The sequence below is a fragment of the Phyllobates terribilis genome, unplaced genomic scaffold, assembly GCF_046119375.1.
Source record: "Phyllobates terribilis strain yellow unplaced genomic scaffold, ASM4611937v1 Scaffold_6__1_contigs__length_29720123, whole genome shotgun sequence".
Taxonomy (NCBI): domain Eukaryota; kingdom Metazoa; phylum Chordata; class Amphibia; order Anura; family Dendrobatidae; genus Phyllobates; species Phyllobates terribilis.
In genome coordinates this window covers 18,935,775-18,959,263 of record NW_027362766.1, presented here as the reverse complement: position 1 = coordinate 18,959,263, position 23,489 = coordinate 18,935,775, and the positions used below count along the sequence as shown (strand labels likewise).

The 23,489-nt window shown below is 48.7% G+C and overlaps 1 protein-coding gene across 30 annotated transcripts in view; it reads left to right on the top strand.

The window, feature by feature from the left end:
* Nucleotides 1–23,489, top strand: part of GPHN (gephyrin) — a 592,001-nt gene that overhangs the window by 468,658 nt on the left and 99,854 nt on the right. For 12 of the 30 annotated variants that reach the window (XM_073637421.1, XM_073637415.1, XM_073637414.1 and 9 more), the window contains one exon: nt 11,063–11,119. The exons of the other annotated variants lie outside the window; for them this stretch is intronic. In XM_073637421.1, coding sequence (XP_073493522.1) covers nt 11,063–11,119 — 57 coding nt within the window. The remainder of the gene's footprint in view (nt 1–11,062; nt 11,120–23,489) is intronic. 30 annotated transcript variants of the gene reach the window in all.

The following is a 23,489-nucleotide window of genomic DNA, read 5'->3' as shown; positions in this document are numbered from 1 at the left end:
AGATGCCTGTGAGCATGTGCAGTTGGACAGATGCCTGTGAGCATGTGCAGTAAGACAGATGCCTGTGATCATGTGCAGTAGGACAGATGCCTGTGATCATGTGCAGTAGGACAGAAGCCTGTGAGCATGTGTACTAAGACAGATGCCTGTGAGCATGTGTACTAAGACAGATGCCTGTGAGCATGTGTACTAAGACAGATGCCTGTGAGCATGTGTACTAAGACAGATGCCTGTGAGCATGTGCAGTAGAACAGATGCCTGTGAGCATGTGCAGTAGGACAGATGCCTGTGAGCATGTGCAGTAGGACAGAAGCCTGTGATCATGTGCAGTAGGACAGAAGCCTGTGATCATGTGCAGTAGGACAGAAGCCTGTGAGCATGTGTACTAAGACAGATGCCTGTGAGCATGTGTACTAAGACAGATGCCTGTGAGCATGTGCACTAAGACAGATGCCTGTGAGCATGTGCAGTTGGACAGATGCCTGTGAGCATGTGCAGTTGGACAGATGCCTGTGAGCATGTGCAGTAGGACAGATGCCTGTGAGCATGTGCAGTAGGACAGATGCCTGTGAGCATGTGCAGTAGGACAGATGCCTGTGAGCATGTGCAGTAGGACAGATGCCTGTGAGCATGTGCAGTAGGACAGATGCCTGTGAGCACGTGCAGTAGGACAGATGCCTGTGAGCACGTGCAGTAGGACAGATGCCTGTGAGCACGTGCAGTAGGACAGATGCCTGTGAGCACGTGCAGTAGGACAGATGCCTGTGAGCACGTGCAGTAGGACAGATGCCTGTGAGCACGTGCAGTAGGACAGATGCCTGTGAGCACGTGCAGTAGGACAGATGCCTGTGAGCACGTGCAGTAGGACAGATGCCTGTGAGCACGTGCAGTAGGACAGATGCCTGTGAGCACGTGCAGTAGGACAGATGCCTGTGAGCACGTGCAGTAGGACAGATGCCTGTGAGCACGTGCAGTAGGACAGATGCCTGTGAGCACGTGCAGTAGGACAGATGCCTGTGAGCACGTGCAGTAGGACAGATGCCTGTGAGCACGTGCAGTAGGACAGATGCCTGTGAGCACGTGCAGTAGGACAGATGCCTGTGAGCACGTGCAGTAGGACAGATGCCTGTGAGCACGTGCAGTAGGACAGATGCCTGTGAGCACGTGCAGTAGGACAGATGCCTGTGAGCACGTGCAGTAGGACAGATGCCTGTGAGCACGTGCAGTAGGACAGATGCCTGTGAGCACGTGCAGTAGGACAGATGCCTGTGAGCACGTGCAGTAGAACAGATGCCTGTGAGCACGTGCAGTAGGACAGATGCCTGTGAGCACGTGCAGTAGGACAGATGCCTGTGATCACGTGCAGTAGGACAGATGCCTGTGATCATGTGCAGTAGGACAGATGCCTGTGATCATGTGCAGTAGGACAGAAGCCTGTGATCATGTGCAGTAGGACAGAAGCCTGTGATCATGTGCAGTAGGACAGATGCCTGTGAGCATGTGCAGTAGGACAGATGCCTGTGAGCATGTGTACTAAGACAGATGCCTGTGAGCATGTGCACTAAGACAGATGCCTGTGAGCATGTGCACTAAGACAGATGCCTGTGAGCATGTGCACTAAGACAGATGCCTGTGAGCATGTGCACTAAGACAGATGCCTGTGAGCATGTGCACTAAGACAGATGCCTGTGAGCATGTGCACTAGGACAGATGCCTGTGAGCATGTGCACTAGGACAGATGCCTGTGAGCATGTGCAGTAGGACAGATGCCTGTGAGCATGTGCAGTAGGACAGATGCCTGTGAGCATGTGCAGTAGGACAGATGCCTGTGAGCATGTGCAGTAGGACAGATGCCTGGGAGCATGTGCAGTAGGACAGATGCCTGGGAGCATGTGCAGTAGGACAGATGCCTGGGAGCATGTGCAGTAGGACAGATGCGTGGGAGCATGTGCAGTAGGACAGATGCATGTGTAGTAGGACAGATGCCTGTGAGCATGTGCAGTAGGACAGGAGCCTGTGAGCATGTGCAGTAGGACAGGAGCCTGTGAGCATGTGCAGTAGGACAGGAGCCTGTGAGCATGTGCAGTAGGACCGATGCTTGTAAGCATGTGCAGTAGGACCGATGCTTTAGACAAACTCTAATTTGAATAATTAAAATTCATGATATGTGATTATATTTATGCCTAAAATGTGTAAAAAAAAAATAAAAAATAAGAAAAAAAATCCCCATTTTTTTAATAGTTGTTTTCCTTTAAGGTTGAATTTGTGGTCTGGCATTAAAACTCTCTAAATGGTTGCTACATTACATTTTCTGTTACTAAACTTATACCGTGTGCTGTCCAGCATCTTATTGAACGTCTGGCTGTGAATAGTTTCTATTATAGTTAAGCTCCAACCATACCATGAAACTCTGCCTTGGCTGGTGATTTGCTCACTCCACCCATGAGGAATTGCTCTTTGGTTCTTGCAGGTATATCAGCAGTCACAGCCTCAGGAAGGTGATCTTCTGCAGCTGAATGTTCTTCCATGCCTCCTGTGATGGCTGCATCAAGCATAGCAAAGTTTTTGTAGCAAAAATATTTTTTTAACAAATTATAAAGTTTAATTAGGGCAGGAAATGTGTACAAATGTATCAAATCTAATCTGTGGTGAATCACGTAGGCATGTGCTACGCAGGCAGAGATTCGTTCCTCGCGGTCATGTTCAGACCAGGGCATTCTGTTAAGATGTAGGTCCATTCATGCATGTAAATGGCGTATTTTATACCGTTCAGATACAGCAAATTAGAAAATTGTGCTTTTAATACATATTGTGCTAAAAAAAAAAACATATAAAGACCGAACATTACAGTCTGTAGAAAAGCGTGGTATTCCGGAGAGAAAGGAAATCCGGTCCATGGTCCAGGTCAGTAGTCTGTGGTTGTGGACAGGAGGTGCATGAATTTCTTCACTCTCCTGGATCCCGGGCTCGGCCTATGACTTGCCAAGCTGGTGAGACATCATCTGTGCGACACCATGGACCAGGTGCACGCAAAGCTATTACTTGATCAATAGTGTCCTATACTGAAACACTCCATTAATCTCCAGTTTGTGGGACTTGTGCCCCCTTGTTGTGAATGGAATCAACAGTCATGCATGCCAAGGGTGCACCTTGCGCCTGAGCTTGGTTTGATCCCTCACTTTGTTCTGACAGTCTCCCTTTAAAAATAGGAAAACTGCCTAGTCCCCCTACACAGGGCACCGGCCCACTTCTTGAACCCTAGTTAACAACTAAGCGCAAATCCTAGTTTTACTGAGGTTCTTCCTTAGCACTTCGCGCCACTGGGCTCCTTCGAGATGCTTCTGCCAGTCCACTTAGGGCAGACCACTTAGGGCCGACCACTTAGGGCAGACCACTTAGGGCAGACCACCTGTCTTTCTCCAGTTGGTCCACAGTTTACATCCTTACTGCCAGGCACAAAACAGCATTTTCCTGCCGTGAGATCTGCCTTTGGAGGTGGACAAAGATGGATGTGGTCCAGGTCCTTTTTTTATTTTCAGGTAAATATACAAATCCCCCCCCAAAAAATGGATTTCTTCAAGTGAATTTATAATTTGCAAATCCTAAGATATAATTATGAAGATGTTGGTTGTAAGATGTCACATTTCTAAGCTAAACTACTATTTAACTCAAATTGGATCATTTTTTTTTCACTCCTCAATGAAATTGGCCTTATCTTTATTTTTTTGCAATATTTTTCAAAATTATGTAAGATTGTATTTGTAGTAAACGCACATTACGCTCCTTCTAGTTTTGTTTCCAATTTGCAAACTGTTTGTCCAATGTTCTGGCCTGGAGAATGTGTGGAGGTCCAGAGGCTTACGATCTATATGGTACTGTGCTTTTGTTTGTATTTTTGAGTTTCTTTGCTTTTTTTTCACAAAATGTGTATTTTGAGGTTTGGAATTTTTTAATTATATCTATCAGGGGTGTCCAAAACCCAACTCAGCAGAGAAGTATACATCTATGAGGCTATTGAGTTTGTGTCAGGAGACCCACGCTTGGTCCAGACATTGCACTCCCTACACAGAACATGTCTTTGTGAAACTTGCCTAACACTGTAACGTGAATTTATGACTCCTCGAGACTGAAGATCTACTGTTTTGCTTCACATCAGTGGTTTGGAGATCTGTTGCAGATCCTGCTAAAAATGTCAGCTATTTATTTTGTGTAGAAGGCCGGTCACCATGACAAAACGCCAAAATATTATTTTTCATTCAATGAGGTTAATAGAGCATTGTTCTACATCTGTGACAAGGACATGATTTCTCCACTAGTATCTTAGGTAGACAGAGGAACTGCACCACTGGTGTCTCAGGTAGACAGAGGAACTGCACCACTGGTGTCTCAGGTAGACATAGGAACTGCACCACTGGTGTCTCAGGTAGACAGAGGAACTGTACCACTGATGTCTCAGGTAGACAGAGGAACTGCACCATCGGTGTCTCAGGTAGACAGAGGAACTGCACCACTGGTGTCTTAGGTAGACATAGGAACTGCACCACTGGTGTCTCAGGTAAACATAGGAACTGCACCACTGGTGTGTCACGGGTTTGTCAGAAGTGACAGATAGTCGGACTTCAGTTGGTTGGAGGAGATCTCTACGTTTGGCATTACTGACATCTTATTAGAGGCTGCCTCTAGGACCCAGCGTCTACCTTCCTCTGGCTAATTAACTCCCTGACCTGGGTGTATAAATGCCTGCTGTGTATCAGAGGGAGATGACTGTGATATTCATTGCTCCTTGTGAAGCTTTAGCAAGAGCAGTACTTTGTCCTCTCTGGAGCTTGAGAACATGTGTGCATTTGTCTGGAGTCGTCTAAAGCTAAGCTATTTCCTCCTGTTTGTTTACCCTTGTTGTCTATAGTGTTTAGTGGTGATCGACTAGTGCTCATCTCCTCCCTTCCCTAGCCATAGCCATACGCCAGGGAAAGTCTGGGCTCCCTTTCCCTCTTCCCTTTGTGTTGCACCAAGTCTTTCCCACACCTTCCTGACATTGTGTCTCAGGTAGACAGAGGAACTGCTCACATTGGAATTAAAGGAGTTGTCTGTGATCAAGAAAAGTGACTAGTGTGAGGGAATCCCCACTGCTGTCTACTGCCTGGTTATAGTGTGTGATATGACTGCGGGGGTCTGTGATTGGCTGCAGGGGTCATATTTCCAAGGCTGTCAAATATAAATAGACTCTTGGGATTCAGGACGTCTTAAAGCTGATTTGTCGCCAGATTTTGCATACAGTGGGTACGGAAAGTATTCAGACCCCTTTAAATGTTTCACTCTTTGTTTTATTGCAGCCATTTGGTAAATTCTAAAAAGTTCATTTTTTTTCTCATTAAAGTCCACCCTGCACCCCATTGTGACTGAAAAAAAACAGAAATGTAAAAATGTTTGCAAATTTATTAAAAAAGAATAACTGAAATATCACATGGTCATAAGTATTCAGACCCTTTGCTCAGTATTGAGTAGAAGCCCCCTTTTGAGCTAGTACAGCCATGAGTCGTCTTGGGAATGATGCAACAAGTTTTTCACACCTGGATTTGGGGATCCTCTGCCATTCTTCCTTGCAGATCCTCTCCAGTTTCGTCAGGTTGGATGGTGAACGTTGGTGGACAGCCATTTTCAGGTCTCTCCAGAGATGATCAATTGGGTTTAGATCATGGCTCTGTTTGGGCCAGTCAAGAATGGTCACAGAGTTGTTCTGAAGCCAGTCCTTTGTTATTTTAGCTGTGTGCTTAGGGTCATTGTCTTGTTGGAAGGTGAACCTTCGGCCAAGTCTGAGGTCCAGAGCACTCTGGAAGAGGTTTTCATCCAGGATATCTCTGTACTTGGCCGCATTCATGTTTTCTTCAATTGCAACCAGTCGTCCTGTCCCTGCAGCTGAAAAACCACCCCCATAGCATGATGCTGCCACCACCATGTTTCACTGTTGGGATTGTATTAGGCAGGTGATGAGCAGTGCCTGGTTTTCTCCACACATACCGCTTAGAATTATCACCAAAAAGTTCTATCTTCATCTCATCAGACCAGAGAATCTTATTTCTCATAGTCTGGGAGTCCTTCATGTGTTTTTGAGCAAACTCTATGCGGGCTTTCATATGTCTTGCACTGAGTAGAGGCTTCCGTCTGGCCACTCTGCCATAAAGGCCCGACTGGTGGAGGACTGCAGTGATACTTGACTTTGTGGAACTTTCTCCCATCTCCCTACTGCATCTCTGGAGCTCAGCCACAGTGATCTTGGGGTTCTTCTTTACCTCTCTCACCAAGGCTCTTCTCCCACGATTGCTCAGTTTGGCTGGATGGCCAGGTCTAGGAAGACTTCTGGTGGTCCCAAACTTCTTCCATTTAAGGATTATGGAGGCCACTGTGCTCTTAGGAACCTTGAGTAATGCAGAAATTCTCTTGTAACCTTGGTCAGATCTGTGCCTTGCCACAATTCTGTCTCTGAGCTCCTTGGGCAGTTCCTTTGAGCTCATGTTTCTCATTTGGTCTGACATGCACTGTGAGCTGTGAGGTCTTATATAGACAGGTGTGTGCCTTTCCAAATCAAGTCCTATCAGTTTAATTAAACACAGCTGGACTCCAATGAAGGAGTAGAACCATCTCAAGGAGGATCACAAGGAAATGGACAGCATGTGACTTAAATATCAGTGTCTGAGCAAAGGGTCTGAATACTTATGACCATGTGATATTTCAGTTTTTCTTTTTTAATAAATTTGCATAAAATTCTACATTTCTGTGTTTTTCAGTCAAGATGGGGTGCAGAGTGGACTTTAATGAGAAAAAAATGAACTTTTTAAAATTTACCAAATGGCTGCAGTGAAAAATGTAAAGGGGTCTGAATACTTTCCGTACCCACTGTATATTATTAAATATATCTTTCTAGACCTTAAGACGCTGATGTCCACTGATGAGCAGAGGGGTAACCATGTTCTGAGCTTCTGACTTTCAGGCTCCATGTCTCTCCGTCCACCACTGCTTCTAACGTGACACTACCATCGTGTTATAGACTCTCATCTTGGCTATCTCATATGTGAATGTGGGGGTGTTTGTATATATGGCTGTGGCGGATATATAGACAGGAGAAAGAATAACCCGGGTGCAGTGTGTGACGTGTAGATCATTCGTGTCGCTCATAAGTTACCGTCACTATACCGTGCGTCACATGGTGACATAGGACCCTATAAACTCAGTCTCTGTGTTATATTGTTGCTATTTTCTCCAATGTTTTATTCTTCTCTTTTCTACTATATTTTGTGCTCTGGCTCCCGATATAAATGTTAATGCTCACGCTGTTTGTCATAAATAAATCATCCTCATCCCTTTGAGTTGGTAGCAAGATGGATGAGTTCTCTCTAAAACAGGGGCTAGAAAATCGGATTGTGCTGATTAGAGATGAGCAGATTGATTCGAATGGAACTGAATTAGCCTCGATGCTTTCAAACATTTGGATTCTCCGGAATACAATTGTTTTTCCGATTGGCTCCCCTAGCGTGCCGGCAGAAGGTAAAAAAAACCCTGCTCAGCTGTCCCGTCGTCCAGTCCTCTGCCCCTTTCTTTTCGCCTACCCTCGTCATCCACTGCCACCTGCTGAGAGCTTCTGGCACCAAGTAAGCCGCTGTCTTCACTGCGGGCTGTGCCGCGGTAGCACACACCCTGGCGTCACAACGTGTGTCCCTCAAGGTGCTGGCGAGGCCTCGTGAGAACGGCATCAGAGACCCTGGTAACGCCAGAAGCTCCAGCATAAAGTTACTTCATCTCTAATACAAATTCCAAAAACAAAACCTTTTAAAGGAACCCGTTGACATGTTTCTACCCATGGGAGTAAGGGTATAGCTGTGGAAGTACTAATCAACCATTTTTTGTGTCGCAATCCAATGTGCCAGTCATGAAAACTCCAAGAGTATAAGACATATGCCTATTAGGAGTGCACTGGGGGCATGCTTCTTCCACGTGCATTGGCCCATCCCCCTTGCACTTCCATTCTGATTTGCATTTGGTTTCTATACTGCATTCTCCATGACTGTTAGAGCTTGTAAGAGCTGCTCTGGAGCGTGGCAGATTGTTGGGTCCGGACAGCTTCAGTGTTACTGCGCTCCTCTAATGATGCAGAGAGTTGGGGCCAGGGGCTGAGCCTTTCCGAACTGTCAGTCATCAGGAGCACACCCCCCACAAGCAAACAGGAAGCTGAGAGGCGGGGAGCGCTGCGCTCCTGAGTGTACGATCCTGACGCAACCTCTTCAAAATGAGCATTACTTACCTATTCATCCCCTGCCTCTGATCTGCTGGTCCCTGATGATGTCACATCCATCATTCACATGACTGCTGCAGCCAATCACTGGTCTCAACTCGCTGCAAGACCGCCAGTGAATACCGGTGTAACAGGCCAGATTAACCCCCCACCCAGAATATACCCGGGGTCAAAGTGGCCTAGGCCAGTTTATACCCCTCTGGGCCAGAATATACCCCGGGTATAAATTGGCCTAGGCCAGATTATATCCCTCCGGGACAGAATATACCCCAGCTGCTGTAGAAAAGATTTTTCAGGCTTTTGAGAACCATTGAGTGATATACTCAATAACGGGGCCCCAGGCAGCGCACAAGGGGGGAAGGGGGAGACAGCGCGCAAGGGGGGGAGAGACAGCGCGCAAGGGGGGGGAGAGACAGCGCGCAAGGGGGGGGGGGAGAGACAGCGCGCAAGGGGGGGGGGGAGAGACAGCGCGCAAGGGGGGGGGGGACAGCGCGCTAGGGGGAAGGGGGAGACAGCGCGCTAGGGGGAAGGGGGAGACAGCGCGCTAGGGGGGGGGAGACAGCGCGCAGGGGGGGGGGGAGAGACAGCGCGCAAGGGGGGGGGGGGACAGCGCGCTAGGGGGAAGGGGGAGACAGCGCGCTAGGGGGGGAGAGACAGCGCGCAAGGGGGGGGGGAGAGACAGCGCGCAAGGGGGGGGGGACAGCGCGCTAGGGGGGGGGGGGGGACAGCGCGCTAGGGGGAAGGGGGAGACAGCGCGCTAGGGGGAAGGGGGAGACAGCGCGCTAGGGGGGGGGAGACAGCGCGCAAGGGGGGGGGGAGACAGCGCGCAAGGGGGGGGGGGGAGACTGTGCACAAGGGGGGGAGAAACAGCACGCAGGGCCCCTATGTGCTGTCTCTGCCCCCCTGTGCGCCGTCTGGGACCCCCTGTTTGATGTCTGGGGCCCCGTTCTTGAGCATATCACTCAATCCTGTGCGATGTGTGATGTCTGGGGTCCCATTCTTAAGTATATTAAAGATCAGATTTTTCACGTTTATGAGCACCATTGAGTGATATACTCAAGAACGGGGTCCCAGACATCGCACAGGGACCCCAGACATCGACAAGATTGAGTGATATGCTCAAGAACGGGGCCCCAGACATCACACAGGGGGTCCCAGATGGCGCACAGGGGGGCAAAGAAAGCTCACAGGGGCCCTGCGCGCTGTCTCTTCCCCCCATTGCGTGCGGTCTATGCCCCCCTGTGCGCCGTCTGGGACCTCCTGTGCGATGTCTGGGGTCCCTGTGTGCTGCCTGGGGCCCCGTTATTGAGTATATCACTCAATGGTTCTCAAAAGCCTGAAAAATCTGATCTACAGCAGCTGGGGTATATTCTGTCAAGGAGGGGTATAATCTGGCCTAGGCCACTATAACCCCGGGTATATTCTGGGCGGGGGTATAATCTGGCCTAGGCCACTATAACCCCGGGTATATTCTGGGCGGGGGGGTATAATCTGGCCTAGGCCACTATAACCCCGGGTATATTCTGGGTGGGGGGTAATCTGGCCTGTTACCCCGGTGCAGCGGTGAGGATTGAATAGGTGAGTGAGTAGATCTAAACACTCTTGGGCAATCAGTCCTGCACCTATCCACACCTGTCTGACTGCCACTGTGGCCACCTGGGCCGGCGGTGGCCGTGCAGCCAAAGAGCTGACAGGTTGCCCGGGCTGCCTATATAATGGTAAGTAGGAGGAAAAAAGGGTAAATAATAAAGTACATGACACATATTAATAATTTGTATTGTAACTACCATCATAGAAAATACAAGCATGCACTAAAATTACACATACAATAAAGGTGAACAAGGTTAACAAAAAATGTTAAGGGGGAAAAAATTACTATATGTTTTGTTTGCGTATTTTTGGGACTAAGAAAAATCAACCCCAAGAAGATTCATGAGGTGCTGTGTCGCTCCATACACCAGAAATCTCACTCCAGTGTCTGACTGGAGTCAGGCGTCTGGCATAGCGCACTTGTCAGACACTGCTGATTCATGTAGAGGTGAATCAGGAGCAATCTGACACCAGCATGCCCCCTCATCAAGACCAGCGAGTGCAATGCCAGTCTTGATGATTGATTTAGGAAAGAAGAATATGTGCACACCCAATCTAGAGATGAAATCTAATAAACGGCTGAGGAAAACAACCGCATGAGGTAGAGGCTTATGTATTAATACGCTGATGTCTCCGGAATGCAGCAACAGATAGAAGATATAAAGGTGTCCATGCATGTATATTTCAGCTATCTGCTTGGCTATATATACAGATTAACTCTGGGGAGGGGGGGTTGATCTTAATGACTATTTTCCTGTTTCTAGTTTTTGGCTTCAGAAGTGACATCTGAATGCTGCACTGATCCCTTAGGACTATCGCTGCTGCTTGTGCTGCAGTAGTTGCAGATTGTAGGTGAAGACAGTGCGAGACCCGGATCATGTCCGTAGTAGACTGGATGGACAATTTGCATGAATTAGCGATGATTTTGGGTAGGGTTACATATTGGGCATCTAGACTGCTGCCATCTAGTGGATACTTTGGTACTTGCTTGCAATCTTCTAGTTGCTGTCTGCATGCCTTACCAGCTTGGACTCTTCTTTTTCTAGCACAGTGCGGTCTGATCATTCCCACTATCTGGCCCAGCTGTGTCTTTGCATGTTCTTTAATATAATTACCTACATTTTTTTAAGATCGCCTTCTTCTGTATTTTTTTTTTTATTTATTTTTCATTCATTCACTTTATAGCAAATTAGACGGCCGGATGAAAGCAAAGTCATTACTAATAGAGTTGGATCCTTCAAAGTAAATATGTTTTGCAACCTGTTTTTGATCATTATGGCTTTTTTTTCTACATTAATTTTTTTATTTATATGTATCCCATGTACTCATCGTGACTTTTTACATTTTAGTTTGACTTTTTTTTTAGTTCTTTTTTTGTGTGTGCCAATGGGTGAAAATTGCCAACACCATTATAATCTTAAAGCATGTTTCTGCTATTTAATCTTAGAGCAGCATGGCGTAGGGGCAGAGAGCCTGATTCCAGGGATGTGTCACTCATTAGGCTGTGTGTTTGTAGTCAATACAATCAGTGTTTTATCAGCAGGAGATGATCACTGCAGGACTAGGTGTCATGTGCAACCCAGTCAGGCTAATCGGTGTAACCCCGCCCCCACCACTGATTGGCAACTTGCTTCCAATCATGAGAGTGGGCGGAGTTATACACACCTACGGCAGAGAAGACAACGATTCTAGCAAACCTGCACCAAGCAGCCCAGTAAGTGACACATCACTGGAATCAGGGTCTCTGCACCTACATCAGGCCACTCTCAGATAACATAAAAAAATAACTGTTGACAGATTCCCTTTAATATATAGCAATAAAATGAAACATTTTCTTCAGGGGTTAATGTCAAAAGAAAATGTAGAAATACAAATGCTACACTAAAAACGCAATAATAATTTTTTTCAAATAATTTATGCTGTTACATTGAAAGTAGATTTAACTTGGATTTTTTTAAACTGCCTATTATTATTATTATTATTATTATTATTTTTTGTAACATGATTTCCTTATCATTAATATTTTTAAGGATGCACCTAAACTTTATTTTACTCCAGCATTTAAACTACCGGTAATTGTATTTTAAATTTAGAATTTGAATTTGAAATATTTAATTTAAAATCCCAAAAGGCCGCGACCCCTGTAATGAGAATCCCGCAGCATCATTATAACTATTGGGGCCTTTGCTTACATTATGAGAAGTGACAAACCAGGTAGCACATTTAGTAGGCGAAAAATGAGACGAAATCCAGCTCCACCAATCGGGACATAGAAAGTCAGCGGTACAGCTTACAAAGCACGCATCAACGCGTTTCAGGTGTCTGCTCACCCTTAATCATGGCCGAGGGAGCCCAGACACCTGAAACGCGTTGATACGTACTTTGTAAGCTGTACCGCTGACTTTCTATGTCCCGGAAGCATTTTTGTTAATACAACGTTCACTGTTCGTGGAGCTGGATTTCGTCTAATTTTTTGCATTTTCTTACGCCTTGACGCAACGTTTCCGTGCTCCAAACACCTCCAAGATGCAAAGCACGGTGAGCTGGACTATATTTCCCTGAGCCCTTCCTGGTATGTATGTCCCCCTTTCTTGTGTATATGCCCACCATTCTCGTATGCATGCACACCATCCTGGTATGTTACCCATGCTAGTATACATCTCCCCTTTTCTGGTATATATGTCCACCATTTTGGTGTTTATGCCCCCCATTCTGGTATATATGTCCCCCATCCTGGTATATATATGTACACCATCCTCTTATACTATATGTTCCCCATCCTGGTATATATGTTCCTTATCCTGATGTATATGTCCCCTATCCTGGGCCCATTCTGGTATATATGTCCCTCATCTTGGGTCCATATGTCCCTCATCTTGGGTCCATGCTGCTGTATATGTCCATCATCCTGGAACCATTCTGGTGTATATGTCCATCATCCTGGAACCATCCTGGTATATATATCCCTCTTCCTGGGTCCATGCTGGTGTATATGTCCCTCATCCTGGGTCCATGCTGGTGTATATGTCCCTCATCCTGGGTCCATGCTGGTGTATATGTCCACCATCATGGGCCCATCCTGGTGTATATGTCCCCTATCCTGGGCTCATCCTGGTGTATATGTCCATCATCCTTGGCCCAGCCTGGTATGTATTTCCCCCTTCCTGGTAAATATGTCCCCCATCCTTGGCCCATCCTGGTATATATGTCCACCATCCTAAGCCCATCCTGGTATATATGTCCACCATCCGAAGCCCGTTCTGGTATATATGTCCCTCATCCTGGGTCCATGCTGCTGTATATGTCCATCATCCTGGAACCATTCTGGTGTATATGTCCATCATCCTGGAACCATCCTGGTATATATGTCCCTCATCCTGGGTCCATGCTGGTGTATATGTCCCTCATCCTGGGTCCATGCTGGTGTATATCTCCACCATCATGGGCCCATCCTGGTGTATATGTCCCCCATCCAGGGCCCATCCTGTTGTGTATGTCCCCTATCTTGGGCTCATCCTGGTGTATATGTCCATCATCCTTGGCCCATCCTGGTATGTATGTCCCCCATCCTGGTATATATGTACCCCATCCTGGTGTATATGTCCCCCATCCTTGGCCCATCCTGGTATATATGTCCACCATCCTAAGCCCATCCTGGTTTATATGTCCACCATCCTAAGCCCGTTCTGTTATATATGTCCCCCATCCTGGGCCCATTCTGTTATATATGTCCCCCATCCTGGGCCCATTCTGGTATATATGTCCCCCATCCTGGGCCCATTCTGTTGTATATGTCCACCATTATAAGCCCTTTCTAGTGTATATGTCCCCTATCCTGGAACCATCCTGGTATATATGTTCCCCTTCCTGGGCCCATCCTGGTGGATGGGCCCAGGAAGGGGAATGGAACCATTTTGGTGTATATGTCCACCATCCTGGAACCATTTTGGTGTATATGTCCACCATCCTGGAACCATTCTGGTGTATATGTCCACAATCCTGGAACCATCCTGGTGCATATGTCCCCCATCCTTGGCCCTTCCTGGTGTAAATGTCCCCCATCCTTGGCCCATCCTGGTGTATATGTCCCCCATCCTTGGCCCATCCTGGTGTATATGTCTCCCTTCCTGGTGTACATGTCCCCCATCCTTGGCCCTTCCTGGTGTATATGTCCCCCCCATCCTGGTGTATATGTCCTTCATCCTGGAACCATTCTGGTGTATATGTCCCCCATCCTGGGCCCATCCTGGTGTATATGTCCTTCATCCTGGAACCATTCTGGTGTATATGTCCCCCATCCTGGGCCCATCCTGGTGTATATGTCCCCCATCCTGGTGTATATGTCCACAATCCTGGGCCCCATCCTGATATAGGTATATAAGTCCCCCATCCTAGATCCATCCTGATATATATGTCTCCCTTTCTGCTGATGTTCTTTATAAATATAATAAGCGATTCTGCTCCTCTCCCACGCTGTGTGGCGTCCTCTTCTGAAGCTGGCAGCTGACTTCATGGTGTAAGCGTCGGGCAGTCATCACTGCCATGCCCAGCCAGTGACTTGCGTGCCAACATTAGTTGCTGGCCTCTGATTGGCTGGCAGTTTGTATTGCTGTGCCAGTACCTGCGGCAATGCATGTCAGCTGAATGTGCGCCCTCCCCTGGTCGCTGTCGCACCCTCTGCCACCGCGATCGTTATGCCCCTGCTCAAAGGGGTCTTCTGGTTTTGAAAAATCCTTGTTGCTTGGGTGCAGTTTGTTTTTTAAACCTCTCGCCCTCCCCGGGCACAGCGCCTAGTCTCCGCCACTGTTCCTGGTATCTATTATTGTCTGCAGCACTAACAGCACTACAGCCAATCAGTTTATTGTCTCTGCCCGCATTAAAGAGCCACTGAGCTCAGTGTTTGGCTGCAGTGCTGTCAAAGTGACGACAGCACTGCAAACAATAACAGGCACCGGAAGCAGCGGCGGAGAGTCAGCTTTAGCCCAGGGGAGGGTGAGTATAGCACCATTTTTGGTTATTATTATTTATTTTTTTAAAACAATGTGCAGGCGTGGGACAGGTTTCCTAAAATCAGAAAACCCCTTTTTTACTAGATTGAAAGCTGAAACACGCCTTCGATGGTACATTTATCTCATCAACAATAATGACCTTCATGGCATGAAAAACATTAGCAAAGCTTCTCAAGCCTTAGCCTGAGAAATGACGTCGCTCTTGTGATCCTCTGATCGGATCATACAGTCATTGACTGTTGGCCAGGTAGTCATTGATCACCTCAATACAAGGTGTCTACAGTGAAACCTCTGCAAATGACCACCTGTCTGAGAAGACCATCCACTTATCTAGACCAGATTTTGTGGGACAGATTTTTAAGTATAATTTTATATATTGCATACTCTTTAAGACCTGTAGAAGACACTTTTTTTAGTACAGTTTGTGTTGGTTTTCTCAAAAAGGATTCACTGTTTACAGAGTCGGACTGGTCTGGCGGGACATCGAGGAAATCCCCGGTGGCCCTGATGAGAGAGTGAGAGAATTGGTCGCGCAGCCAAAGCAAATGTAGCGTCGCGCGCACATACCGTTCAGCGGTGACAGCAGGCCGGCTGCAGTGATGCTCATACTCAGATGATCTGGACAGGAGGACGGAAGTTAATGATCTTTGTGGGCGGTGACACGCACCGCGCTCTGCTTTCTCGCTGCCTGTAACGCTGGCTGACAGTGGTGTCAGGTGACACGCTGACGCCACCCTCTTCTCTCCTGCTCTCTTGGCCTTGTAACACCGGCTCCTGGGCCCGGTATGTGGGGACACCGGCACCGGTGCACCGCCCTCTTCTCTCCTGCTCTCTTGGCCTTGTAACACCGGCTCCTGGGCCTGGTATGTGGGGACTCCGGCACCGGCGGACCGCCCTCTTCTCTCCTGCTCTCTTGGCCTTGTAACACCGGCTCCCAGCTTGGTATGTGGGGACACTGGCACCGGCACACCGCCCTCTTCTCTCCTGCTCTCTTGGCCTTGTAACACCGGCTCCCAGCTGGGTATGTGGGGACACCAGCACCGGCGGACCGCCCTCTTCTCTCCTGCTCTTTTGGCCTTGTAATACCGGCTCCCAGCCGGGTATGTGGGGACACCGGCATCAGTGCACCGCCCTCTTCTCTCCTGCTCTTTCGGCCTTGCAACACCGGCTCCTGGGCCCGGTATGTGGGGACACCGGCACCGGTGCACCGCCCTCTTCTCTCCTGCTCTCTTGGCCTTGTAACACCGGCTCCTGGGCCTGGTATGTGGGGACTCCGGCGGACCGCCCTCTTCTCTCCTGCTCTCTTGGCCTTGTAACACCGGCTCCTAGCTTGGTATGTGGGGACACCGGCACCGGCGGACCGCCCTCTTCTCTCCTGCTCTCTTGGCCTTGTAACACCGGCTCCCAGCTGGGTATGTGGGGACACCGGCACCGGCGGACCGCCCTCTTCTCTCCTGCTCTTTTGGCCTTGTAATACCGGCTCCGAGCCGGGTATGTGGGGACACCGGCATCGGTGCACCGCCCTCTTCTCTCCTGCTCTTTCGGCCTTGTAACACCGGCTCCCAGCTGGGTATGTGGGGACACCGTCACCGGCGGACCCCCCTCTTCTCTCCTGCTCTTTTGGCCTTGTAACACTGGCTCCTGGGCCCGGTATGTGGGGACACCGGCGCACCACCCTCTTCTCTCCTGCTCTCTTGGCCTTGTAACACCGGCTCCCAGCCGGGTATGTGGGGACACCAGCACCGGCACACTGCCCTTTTCTCTCCTTCTCTCTTGGCCTTGTAACACCGGCTCCCAGCCGGGTATGTGGGGACACCGGCACCGGCGCACTGCCCTCTTCTCTCCTGCTCTCTTGGCCTTGTAACACCGACTCCTGGGCCCGGTATGTGGTGACCCGCACTCTGCTCTCTCACCGTCACCCTGGAAACAAGGCTGCAGGCCTACAGCTCTCCCTGCTTCAATCTCAAGTGCCATAGCCAATAACGTTTTTCTGGGCGAGTGTCCCCAGCATTGGCCAACAATAATCTCATTTATACATTATGCATTGCACTCAAGGCCGCCTATATGAAATGCACAGTCTATATGTGATACAGGAGGCCAAGAGTGTGGTATACATCATATATGAGGCGTAGAGTGCGGGCCTACATGATGTATACAACACACTTTGCCTGCTATATAAAGTATATACTATAGGAGGCTGAGATTGCGGTATACGTTATATATGGGGCCGCCGTCTATATGATCTATAGATCACACTCTCTACCTCCTGTATGAAATATAGATCACACTCTTGGCCTCTTATACGACATATACAGTCTATTAGGGCTCTTTCACACCTCAGTGTCTCCGGTACGTGTGGTGACAGTTTCCACACGTAGACACATTCAAATGAATGGGTCTTGTCACATGTCAGTGTATTTCCATGGACCGTGTGTCCATGGGCAAAACACGTTGATATGTCTGTGACATGTCTGTATTTTTATACACTGCATGGGCCGAAAAACGTCCCGCACACGTGCACACTGATGACACACTGATTACATCTGTGTGACACTTACAAGCGCCTGGGAATCAACGGTACAGTTCATGCTGTTCCCAGGCGCCGGGAATCACTCATCATTGTCCCCTGCCGGTGCAGCGGTCAGTGCTAGCAAGGGACAATGAAGGGACAATGTTGAGAGTAGTATTCACTTCTTAATGTCTCGCCGGTACGTTTGATCAGATGCTGCACACATTTGCCACACAGACACGGATATCTCCGGTACTGTTTTTTCCAGTACCGGAAATATCTGGACGCGTGAAAGAGCCCTATGTCATATAGGAGACAGATAGTGTGGTATACGTTACCTATGGGGCCTATATGACGTATAGATCGCACTCTCTACCTCCTATATGAAATATAGATCACACTCTTGGCCTCTTATATGACATATACCGTGTATATGTCATATATGAGGCTGAGAGTGCGTGTCTATATGATGTATACAACACACTCAGCCTCCTATATAAAGAATATATTATAGGAGACCTAAAGTGTGGTCTATACGTCATATAGGAGGCCGAGATAGCGGTATATATCATGTGTGGGGCCTATATGACGTATAGATCGCACTTTCTGCCTCATATATGACAAACAGACCGCCCTCTTGGCCTCCTATATGACGTATACAACGCATTCGGCCTCGTATATAAAGTATATATTATAGGAGGCTGAGAGTGCTGTACACGTCCTATAAGCTCGCTCTCTGTCTCCTGTATGATGCATAAACCACAGTCTCGTTGTTCCCTGTGTAATGTACTGTACACAGCCTAATAAAGTGTATAGTGTGGTGCTGTGTTTATATAGTATATTATGTAGAGTTGTGTATATAATAAGAATAATTTTTATTTTTATAACGCCATCATATGCCGCAGCACTTTACATTACAGAAGGGAATTGTACAGAGAATAAAGACATTACAGAATAAACATAACTCAGATACCAAGAGGAGAGAGGGTCCCGCTGCTCGCAAGCTACAATCTATGGGGAAATAGAGGGGACATGAAAGGTGGATGGTAACATGCGCTTATATGGTACCATACTCCATTATATACTAAATCGGGTGTGCCCATAACGCGGCACGAAGCGGCCACCAGCCGGCATGTGTACAGTACAGACACAGAGGCTAGTAAGTGCATGGAGGGGGTGTACACAGATGCTCCACGGGTCTATATATGCTACCATATACAGTATATAGGATGCTGCTGTGTATATAGTGTGGAATCCACTCTATATACACTGCCATATCTATACATGATATAGTATATACACTGCTCCATTGACCGTGCTCTATACATGCCAGGTGCTGGCTGTAGAATACAGCAGGCACCCAACTGCAAAGATCAGGGCTGGCGATGCCACCGTGCCCGGTTACTTAAACCCTCAGATGCCACGTTCAGTAAGCGACTCAGCTTGGCGCCCCGGCAGTGAAGCCGTTTCTGCCTGGCACGTTCCCGTGGTAAGCTGGAACAGGTACCTGTGTATAATTTAAGGAAAAGATGCTGTCATGATTGTAATGATTTTTTACCATGTGTTGCATCCTGCCTATGAATAGAGGTTTCATGCTTGCTCCCCCCGCCGAGGTCCTCCGCGCCTCCGGCATGTCAGTGTTCTGGATCTCGCTGTGCTGATATCGGCCACCACAATGGCCACATGCTCCACTGCACTCAATGACCGGCTTCACATCTCACCACTGAAGCCAGTTATTGGCTCCTTCCCCGGCTGTGGTAGATGGAAGCACTGTGTGGACTGTTCCATGGACATGGAGAAGGTGGTGTAGAGGACCGTAGCGGTGCATTGAGGGCACACGGGCATGAAACGGACCCTTCATGGATAAAAAACGTGCACATTTGGTTTGACAAACGTCAAACAGACACGGAAGTGTGAACAGTACCCAAGTACGACTCCTCTGTTTAGAGAGGCATGCTGATGGCAGCGTTTTCGCCGCCATTGACTTGCATTGAATCGCATAATATCCGCATGACTACATGTGCACATGCGGATATTAAGCGTTTCAATGTGCGGATGGTACCCGGGTCTGGAGAAGAGGAGACTCTCCTCCGGACCCGGGTACCGTAGTACCTGTAAAGAAAGAATTTAAAATAAAAAATAAACATTACACTCACCTTCTGATGGCCCCCGGTCTCCTGTACAGTGCGTCCTGTCTCCCCGGTGGCTCGCGATGGTGTAAAAGGACCTTCCATGATGTCATTTAGTCATGTGACAGGTCACGCGACCGCTGACATCGGCGGTCGCATGACCTGTCACATGACTAAATGACGTCATGGACACAAGCAGCAGGTTTCCCACAGTGGACTCGCTCATGTGAAACTGCCCTAAAAGGTGTTATCCAGGGATTTTGTCAAAGGGAATCTGTCACCTATTTTATGGTGTCCTAACTAAGGGTAACAAACTCGGCTTCAGCACATAATGAGGAGCCCTGAGTATTCACGAGTTCCCGACTTTCTCCGACCCCGCTGCTAATTCAGTTTAAAAAACAAACACACTTGTAAATCAGGGTCGGGTGTAGAGAAAGCCAGGACTCGTCATTCTGCTGACAGATTCCCCTTAAAGTGTGTTATTTCTGTGTGAAGAACCTTCTTGGCAATGCTCTAAGGCTAACACGGTTGCTAAGGAGAGTCTGTCTTCAGTATTTTACTGAGCTCTGAAAGTGCCTGTGTGTACGCAGTCAGATAGTCAGTGACCGGACACAGGTCATCTACATGAACATGGACTGCGCTAGTGACAAGAGGCAACTCCAAGCCTTTGCTTGTTACACACTGAAGACTCAGGGCTTTGCTAAAAAGACTCATTAGATCCTGCTTTCTAGTACAAAGAAACCTATTTTCCTAATGAACTATATTACAAATGTTTAACATCCCTATCCTTACATTATATAAAAAATCTGTGGCTGAAGAGGGTGACGACTGCAACCAGTGATTGGCTGAGGTGGGCGACGGCTGCAGCCAGTGATTGTCTGAGGTGGGTGACGGCTGCAGCCAGTGATTGTCTGAGGTGGGTGACGGCTGCAGCCAGTGACTGGCTCAGGTGGGTGACGGCTGCAGCCAGTGACTGGCTCAGGTGGGTGACGGCTGCAGCCAGTGACTGGCTCAGGTGGGTGACGGCTGCAGCCAGTGACTGGCTCAGGTGGGTGACGGCTGCAGCCAGTGACTGGCTCAGGTGGGTGACGGCTGCAGCACACGTTTTAGTGGGAGAGGCCGAAAAATGAACGAGTAATAAAGCAGTTTATGGTAGCTGTAGTGTGGGCCCCTAGAGTCAATTCCCCTGGTGGGCTCCAGGCACCCCAGTCCGACCCTGACTGTGTATCGATTTGTCATAAGTTAAAGTTGAGAATAATCTGCTCCTTGATTCTCATGGATATCCTGGTTTTATCTCTATATCATAACATTGTTCAAAATTGAACTATCAATGCTCAGTGGTTTGGCATTTTCAACTTATTCATTCTTGACCTCATTGAGTTCAAGACCAACTTTATTAGGCTGGTTTCCCAAGGTCTGACTATTGACCAAGATGACGGGCAATGGGTCTCCAGACTCAAAAGCTGTTGAGTTTGTGTTAGCAGACCTGTGACCGGCCTGAATATTACAGACCGTGCTCAGACTGTAAATGGAGGATGTGTGAAACTGGCTTTAGAGTAACTTAGTGTTGGCTCGCACCTGGACTGTTGAGCGCTAGCGAGGATCGTGGACCCACTGTGCCGGACTTACCCCGGAGAGCCGTAACTAAGCACCTTCCTTGGTGTTCGCTGGAGCCTCTAGTGGTGAGGCCAGGCTTGTTCGGCAGGTAGCTGCTTGGCAGTAGCAGCTGATCCCCAAAGGGACAGGAACAGCAGTGATACTGGCTGGCACGGCAAGTGCAGGCAGATGCAGTAGGTATACTGGCTGACACGGCTGATATACAGGCAGGTACTGGCAGACACGGCTGATATACAGGCAGACAAGTGCTGGTGTGCACGGCTGGTATACAGGCAGACAAGTGCTGGCGTGCACGGTTGATATACAGGCAGACAAGTGCTGGCGTGCACGGCTGATATGCAGGCAGACAAGTGCTGGCAGGCACGGCTGATATACAGGCAGACAAGTGCTGGCGGGAACGGCTGATATACAGGCAGACAAGTACTGGCGTGCACGACTGATATACAGGCAGACAAGTGCTGGCGTGCACGACTGATATACAGGCAGACAAGTACTGGCAGGCACGGCTGATATACAGGCAGACAAGTACTGGCGTGCACGGCTGATATACAGGCAGACAAGTACTGGCGTGCACGACTGATATACAGGCAGACAAGTGCTGGCGTGCACGACTGATATACAGGCAGACAAGTACTGGCAGGCACGGCTGATATACAGGCAGACAAGTACTGGCGTGCACGGCTGATATACAGGCAGACAAGTACTGGCGTGCACGACTGATATACAGGCAGACAAGTGCTGGCGTGCACGGCTGATATATACAGGCAGACAAGTGCTGGCGTGCACGGCTGATATATACAGGCAGACAAGTGCTGGCGTGCACGGCTGATATATACAGGCAGACAAGTGCTGGCAGGAACGGCTGATATATAGGCAGACAAGTGCTGGCGGGAACGGTTGATATACAGGCAGACAAGTACTGGCGTGCACGACTGATATACAGGCAGACAAGTGCTGGCGTGCACGGCTGATATACAGGCAGACAAGTGCTGGCGTGCATGGCTGATATACAGGCAGACAAGTGCTGGCGTGCACGGCTGATATACAGGCAGACAAGTGCTGGCGGGAACGGCTGATATACAGGCAGACAAGTGCTGGCATGCACGCCTGATATACAGGCAGACAAGTGCTGGCGTGCACGCCTGATATACAGGCAGACAAGTGCTGGCGTGCCCGGCTGATATACAGGCAGACAAGTGCTGGCGTGCACGGTTGATATACAGGCAGACAAGTGCTGGCGTGCACGGTTGATATACAGGCAGACAAGTGCTGGCGTGCACGGCTGATATATACAGGCAGACAAGTGCTGGCGTGCACGGCTGATATATACAGGCAGACAAGTGCTGGCAGGAACGGCTGATATACAGGCAGACAAGTGCTGGCGTGCACGGCTGATATACAGGCAGACAAGTGCTGGCGTGCACGGCTGATATACAGGCAGACAAGTGCTGGCGTGCACGGCTGATATATACAGGCAGACAAGTGCTGGCGTGCACGGCTGATATATACAGGCAGACAAGTGCTGGCGTGCACGGCTGATATATACAGGCAGACAAGTGCTGGCGGGAACGGCTGGTATACGGGCAGACAAGTGCTGGCGGGAACGGCTGATATACAGGCAGACAAGTGCTGGCGTGCACGGCTGATATACGGGCAGACAATTGCTGGCGTGCACGGCTGATATACGGGCAGAAAAATGCTGGCGTGCACGGCTGATATACAGGCTGACAAGTGCTGGCGTGCACGACTGATATACAGGCAGACAAGTGCTGGCGTGCACGGCTGATATACAGGCAGACAAGTGCTGGCGTGCACGGCTGATATACAGGCAGACAAGTGCTGGCGTGCACGGCTGATATACAGGCAGACAAGTGCTGGCGGGAACGGCTGATACACAGGCAGGGGTATGACCCTGTTCAGACTGGACAGACAGAAACCGCTTCAGGAAGAACTGGAACTCTGGCAGGGAAAGTACTGGACCGCAAGTGCGAACAGGTATAGAACCGCAGGAGGGACAGGACTCTGTTCACATGGAAAAGACAGGGTCAGGTTAGCATAGATAAGTACACACAGGACAGACAGGACCAAGTTCATGCAAGACCAATACAAGGAAAGGTACACACAGGGTACTTACAATGAAGTAGCAAGTGTACACACTGATCACTAATGTTGCACCACGACAACAGACTAGTGATAGGTACTGATTCACACTCAGCTGGTTTAGGAAAGGGAGCCTCTACAGGAGGTTTAAGGTTGGGGCTAATTCAGACAACAGGTTGGAGGAAGAAACTGAATGACACACAGCTGGTGTGGAAACAGATGCTGATTTCGACATAGAAGGATACAAA